Source organism: Corvus brachyrhynchos, unplaced genomic scaffold (assembly GCF_000691975.1).
Source record: "Corvus brachyrhynchos isolate BGI_N302 unplaced genomic scaffold, ASM69197v1 scaffold229, whole genome shotgun sequence".
NCBI classification, from domain to species: domain Eukaryota; kingdom Metazoa; phylum Chordata; class Aves; order Passeriformes; family Corvidae; genus Corvus; species Corvus brachyrhynchos.
This window is the reverse complement of record NW_008240042.1, coordinates 4419082-4425834: the sequence shown is the minus strand read 5'-3', so window position 1 is coordinate 4425834 and position 6753 is coordinate 4419082. Positions and strand designations below refer to the sequence as shown.

The window sequence follows — 6753 nt, the reverse complement described above, 5'->3', positions numbered from 1 at the left end:
TGAAGACATAACTCTGCTTATATTCAGCTTCTGTTATTTCATAGATCTGTTCACATTTCCAAGATAGGATCTTTTTTAACTTGGATCAGAATTAACAGCAGCACAGGACTGTGCTTAAGCTAGAGCTTGTCCATTAATGCTTAGTGTAAACTTCAAATATGTAGCAATTCAGACACTGCTTGGTCAAACATGATGATTTATTCCAAGTTTCTAGAGCCATAACACTGTAGAGTCTTTCTAGAGTGGGTGCCATAGATACGTAACTACTGGCAAGGAGGAACGTGGAATGGATATTCTGAATATCCATCTCACACTGAGTTCAAATCATGATATATGGAAAAACAAAGCAAAATAAGGATCTGCTTCTTGTAACCTCAGAATGAGTTACTGATTTTTATTCTGTAAAATTAAGCTATGTAGTTCCCTCCACTTTCAACCAGGAGCTAAAGCTTTACTGTAGAGCAAGAGAAGAAGAGTTTAAATTTTATTCTGAGTAATTTCAGGTAATGAGCTTGCAATAAGGCTATGTGCAATAGGAGAGCTAAACCACCTCTGCCCTGCCTTGTTTTGGTTTAATCTTGCATAACTTGGCTCAAGCACAAACTTATAATACTGGTTCTGGAGCAATGATAAGTGTTAAATTAAATGCTTACCTCTGCAGTAATTGCTTTTGGCACAGCCACATGTAGAGTTTTGTTCTGCAGATAGGAAAGTATCAGGAGCAGATTTTTCAGGAAGGCATTTCGAGAAAATATAAAAAATGCTGGTAATTTATGCCTTTCTCTGTCTTCCTCTTGCTTGCAGAGGACGTACATCTTCACCTTCCTTCTCAGCTCCCGTCTCTTCATGCACCCGTACGAGCTCATGGCCAAAGTCTGCCACCTGTGCATTGAGCAGCAGAGACTCAGAGAGCCTGGCCTGGACAAGGTAAGATCCCACACCCTCAGGGGCTTCCCAGATCCCTGCCCAAACCAAAATGCTGCTATTCAAGAGAGTCCTCAGCAGGATTGAACAGATTGAAAACCCAACACAGGCAGCTAGAATTTGACTCTTTATTCGCTGAGATTCATGGGGAATTTCCACACTGCCCAGTCTGTCCTCCATGAGGGCTGCTGCTTCTGCTGCATTGTTTGTTTTGCCAAGACAATCTCTGAACCAGTGTCCTGAGCAGGCCAAAATCTGCCCTTTGAAAGTCCAAGGCAGAGGTTTTATTGACCCCCCTCCTTACTTCACTGAGAATCAAAAATCATTTAGTGGTCACTATGCCCAAGGCAGCCTCCCACCACCACATCTCCCACCACCACATCTCCCACCACCACATCTCCCACCACCACTCCCTCTCTCTGTACAAAGGTTTCTCACTATAAGGTGTAGTGCATACGTAAGTCTTGGCACAAATTAAATTTAGCACTTTCTTTGTTGGTGGTTAGTCATAAGTTGTGGAAACTCTAATCAATGCCTTGCGCTGAGACGCTCCTGATAATGACAGGAGTCACTTCCACCCACCTGAGGCCTAATTTCCAGGTCAGCTAAGCCAATGAGAGTCTCTTCATTGGCTTCCATGACCATTGGCTCTGACCTGTAATCCAATGCTGAATTAAGTTAAGCTCAAAAATTTACCTGACATTCTTACCCTTATGCTCCGCAGTGTCCTCCAGAACAGAATTCTATTTCCTTTGAGTTAGCTATTTCCTGCATTGCTGTTACATGTAACATTCCTCACTACTGTTCCCAAATAGAACTGGACACAAAAAATTGCACCAAAAATCCTACAGTTGTTGACTGAGTGGACAGAGACTTTTCCTTATGATTTCCGAGATGAAAGAATGATGAGGAACTTAAAGGAGTTGGCACAAAGAATAACCAGTGGGGATGAGGTAAGTTGTCTGCACACAAAGTTATTGGATAAAGAGGCATTCCTTTTACTGCTTTGACAGTGCTGTTAATAACGTGGTGTGGCTCTGGGTGCTTAAGAAAATTTATTATGAAGGTGCTGGTAGGCAAAAAGTTCTGTCTGTACCTAAGCCTAGGACAAAACCATAAAGCATAAGCAGATCTTTTCCAAAGTAATGGGCAATGTTCTCTCCTTCCCTAAGCCCACAGCATAATCCAACATTGTGCAGACAGGCACAACTTGGTGGATGTTAGTGTTTGTCATTTTAGTGATGCTGCTTGGAAGAAGCTAGCTAGGACAATAGCTGAGAAATCCCTATCAATGTTGATCATTTCTTGAGTAAGGTGTATTAGAATCGGGCCTTTGACCTGTAGGTCAATGGAAAAGTTATAGCAGGTTTGGGGAGAAATTTCTAAAAGAGGACTGGACCAGAAAGAATTGTCTTGAGCTTAAAGTATCAACTCAGAGGAAGTCTGTCATATTCCTTCCTGTGGATGGACCACAAAAGGAAATCACCTGACCTTTTTCTAAATCCCACTTTTCAGATGGAAGTAAAGTTCCACGTGGGTATTATGAAATAATTTGCTGCTTAACTGATGCTTGTTTTTTAAGTACTGAAATAAACTCTGCCAAAAGGCAAGGGTTATATTTACTTAGTGGAAAGGCAATTAACGAGGTTTCAGTAAGCAGATCCTGTGTAGCTGGCATAATACTACGATTGCAAAAGACACTGGAGTGGCATTTGGAAGAACCATAAACACAAATAGCAATTGCTAACTGCCATTGTGTTTCCAGTGTTCCTCAGGGACCAGTATTCCTTATATAAGCCTTTGAGTAATGATGTGGATGAGGCAGCAAAGAGCGCATTAACAGGCGTGGAGGTAAGCTGGACTGGGAGGAGCTGAGAGTGCTGCCAAACACCTGGAAAGGTCTTGAGAGGCTGTACACAAGCGTGGAAAAGAGCAAACCCAAACTGAATTTGGAAGCTGAAATACATTTTGATGTTGTGAAAGTGGGGAGGGATGAAAAAAGATGGGACAAGAGAGTGAGAAGCAGTATGAAATACCAATGAAAAGGAGAACCAATTTGATGTGCAAGCTGAAGGTTGCAGGATAGCTCGAGGGAGCTTTGGACTGGGAAGAGGTAAGAGGTGTGCCCTCATTCCAGGGGTGCCAGGTTGCTTTGTTTGTAGATAGACTTCATAGCAAGGTAAGAAACTGAAGTTCAGTTCAAGGCAAAGTAGTTGAGATTGAGGGCTCACACCCACTTGAAAAATACTCACTGGCTCACAAAAAAAGAACTGTCTAGCCCGGAGGAAGTTGAGTTGGTGGATGGAACAGTGAAATGAGAAGAGGGAAGGGTTGTCTGCAGGGAAGTTTCTGGCAATGCAGACAGTTTAAACAGTGAAAGTGAAGTGAAAGGCAGATACACAAAGCTGCTAGAAAATGTGCAAAAGGAGCAATTTTACTCTGCAGAGAACTATAAATCCTTTCTAGCTGTAGCTTTGAGGGTTTTTTGACTGAGTTTTCCTTTAGAAAGACAAAGTGAAAGCAAGTGCTGCAGTAAATTGACTTGTTCTATTGTGAACTGCTTGGAACAGTAAATGGCAACTTCCTTGACCTTGCTTTTCTACAGATCACTTGGATTTTTGTGAGTCATTACCGTAAAGGATACAAAAGAAGCAGCTTCCTACTCCTGTTCATTACAGTCCTACTTACACCTTCTTACTCCACTTCCTGAATTATTGTACTCCAGTTCTTTTAAGAGCTGTCAGTAAGAGTCCAACAAAAAACCTCTCACCACACTAACATTGCTACTTCAAAACATCATATTTGGAAAAAGCTTTGGAGGAAAGGACAAATTCTTCAGAATAAAGGAAATATTTCTGCCTTGGACTGATCATACTATAGTGTGCAGACGATAGATTTTGGATAATCCTTTTTGAAGCCACTTAGGGTTTGCTTTAATGGCTTTAGGATGATATGTGGAATTTGGAAGCATAACCACCTTGGTTGCACAGATCTGTCTACTTAAGAGCTGAGTCCTGCTCCTACTTAAAACTGTCACTCCTGTTAACTTAAATCACTACATGGAAAGGCCTGCAAAGGTGAAAGAGAGAGATGGTTTTATTCTCCTTTTCCTCAGATTCACTGGAAGTTTTAACTCTGACTTCAGTGAAATTGGTCTTGATTTGGTGCAGAGAGAAGCAGGCCTTTTATTCATCACTGAATGGCCACATACTTAGTTTTTTTCTGTGGTCTTAAGCAGGAGAAGATGGAGTATTTTCATTTCTTGTATTTCCTCCAGTGGTGGTTGGTACTTTTCAGGAAGTGGATTGAACACATCTTTTCTGCTGTTCCTTGAGCCAGCTGAGTTAATATTGAACCTGTGAGACAATCACTGTTTAAACCCTCAGCTGGATTCCTTTTGGCCTGATGAAACATTAATATTACAAATTCACATAATAGAGCATATAAGTTGACAGCAAATACAGGTATCAGAATCCATCTGTTGTGGTGTTATGCAGGCTTTAATGCTGTCTTCTCACATTTTGGAAGTGTTTTCTGATTGTGTGATGTTAAAGCAGGTGTACCGGAAGAACGTGCAGCAGCTCCTCCAGAACCTGATTCGGAAGCTGGCCGCAGTTACCCAGTACGAGGAAGTGCTTGCAAAAATTGATGCCACCACATCCACAGATCGCCTCACGCTCCTAAAGACCAAGCCCCAGTCCATCCAGAGAGACATAATCACAGTCTGCAATGATCCCTATGTGTTAGCTCAGCAGCTGACACACATAGAGCTTGTGAGTTACTATGCTCCCAAGGATGACTTCATCCTCCCCCTTTTTGAAGTGCAGGTAAACAGGGAATATGACTTGGCTGCTTCTCTGCTTTATTTAGGAGAGACTCAATTATATTGGACCAGAAGAATTTATCCAGGCGTTTGTGCAAAAGGATCCTTTGAGTAATGACAAGGTAATGGGGCAGATCTGGAGCAGCTCTGAAATGCAGCATTTACCATCAGGTGCACCATGAACTGGAAGTGAGGTCCAGCAATAAATGAGGATCAGTAGAAAACAAGCTTTAGTATTCCCATTAAACATTTTGTTAATGTTTTTTTTTCTTTCTGGAGGACAATTCCTGAAGCTCCAGAGCTCAGCCAACATACTGACTTAAATGAACACATTTCCTGGGTTTTTGGCCTTAAGCTAAGGGAGAACTTAATCCTGTGAATGTTTTCCCCAGGCTGTGTATGCAGCCTACAGTTGGAAGAGGCTGAGTTTAACTTTGGCTTCTGCATTATTCATTTTCAACACCTATTCTTCCTTTTAGTAAACTGAGCTCTTTGCAGCCAAGTGGCACATGGGGCAGTTTGCAGGCAGAGCAGACATAGCAAAAAGGGCGCAGAGGGCTCTAGATCTATGTGAGATGGAGGGCAAACATGCAGTGTTTTTAACCAGCCATGATGGAGTTGTCATCTCCTTGAGTGCTGTTTTCAAAATTATTTAATTTTTATGTTTTTCAAGATGACTTAACCTCTGTAAATAAACTGTGACAAAGTCAGTCCATTAAAACTTGAATTAACTTAAAATGACACACAGAATAGAATGATGCAAGTTTACAGTTTGATGTTCAGTCAGATGGTCTCTGAAACTGATTTTGCAGACAGAGATAACTGAAACTGCTGTCCACCCCTTTTTATGCAGCCCTGAGATGTAGTGTGGGAATGATTCCAAGATGATACAGAATAGCACTGCTCAGGAAAGGGAGAATCCAATCAAAATGATATAGCTGATCTCCCAAAGTTAGGATGCAGTATGTCCATATGTCATCAACAGCCAAACATAATGTGCCTGGCCTCTGTTTTCCTGCTGCACTTGCAGAGACCTTAGTGTTGTATTTACACTATCAGTGGGACAGGAGTAAGGACTGAAACAGTGTTCATATTCAAGGGAGCGTTATGCAGATACTTAGCCCTGATTGTTTGCTTAAGTCTCTCCTAGGTCCTTAAAGCATCCTGGTAGGACTTAAAGCACATGGTGGATTCCACATGCCTGCTCGGGTGCTTTACTGGCCACCAGCTCAGAAGGAAGTTACACATGCTTGAATACTATCACTGCTGCTTTCCCTCTAAGCTTTTTGTCAGTTTGGGTAATTTGAGTTATTCCTGGTTACTTGACAGTGTTTGGGAATGGCAAGGCAGGAAGCCAAAAGGTCTCGTAGGGAAAAGACAAAAATTGTGCTAAAAGTTGCTATTTTTCTTCTGTCCATAGAGCTGCTATGGAGATCGAAAGAAGACTCGCAATCTTGAAGCCTATGTGGAGTGGTTTAACAGGCTCAGTTACTTGGTTGCAACAGAAATCTGTATGGTGAGCAAGGACTTTTTGTGCTGAAAGGTTTTGTTTAGTAATCTAAAACTGTGAAGCCTTTTCAGATTTGGTGCCTTTTGGACTTTTCATTCGCTCAGTTTGTGACTGTTCACATTTGGATGCCGTCAGAGCACATCTGAAGAGGAAATAAGTTCAGTGTTTTCAGCATTATACTGGTGCCTCAGCCTTGTTCGTGTGACAGTGGTGATTTATTCTGGGTTAGCCCTTCTTGGTGCAGGAGTGTGTCTGGCCTGCTGTTCTCTCTTTTGAAAGCCCCTTGTGAATTGAGGCGCGTTCTCTCCTCTGGCTGACCCTCTGCTCTGCTCTGCTCTTCTTCATATCCTTCTTCTTGGCAAAACCTCTTTGCCTGTTGTCCTTGCTCTCTGCCTGCCCAGGATCTGGTTTGTCTTTGCTGTCCTGAATGCTTTTGAGCACAGTGGTGTGGCTTCCTCTACACGTAAAGGACAGTGTGAAGCTGTGGTACATATGG

General features: G+C 42.2%; 1 protein-coding gene across 4 annotated transcripts in view; it reads left to right on the top strand.

Annotated features, from left to right (window-relative positions):
* Positions 1-6753, top strand: part of RASGEF1B (RasGEF domain family member 1B) — a 26872-nt gene that overhangs the window by 12806 nt on the left and 7313 nt on the right. For 3 of the 4 annotated variants that reach the window (XM_008641305.2, XM_017744244.1, XM_017744245.1), the window contains 5 exons: positions 805-927; positions 1740-1877; positions 4479-4697; positions 4795-4869; positions 6168-6263. In XM_008641305.2, the coding sequence (XP_008639527.1) occupies positions 805-927; positions 1740-1877; positions 4479-4697; positions 4795-4869; positions 6168-6263 (651 nt within the window). The remainder of the gene's footprint in view (positions 1-804; positions 928-1739; positions 1878-4478; positions 4698-4794; positions 4870-6167; positions 6264-6753) is intronic. The other variant, XM_008641306.2, reaches the window with a different exon arrangement.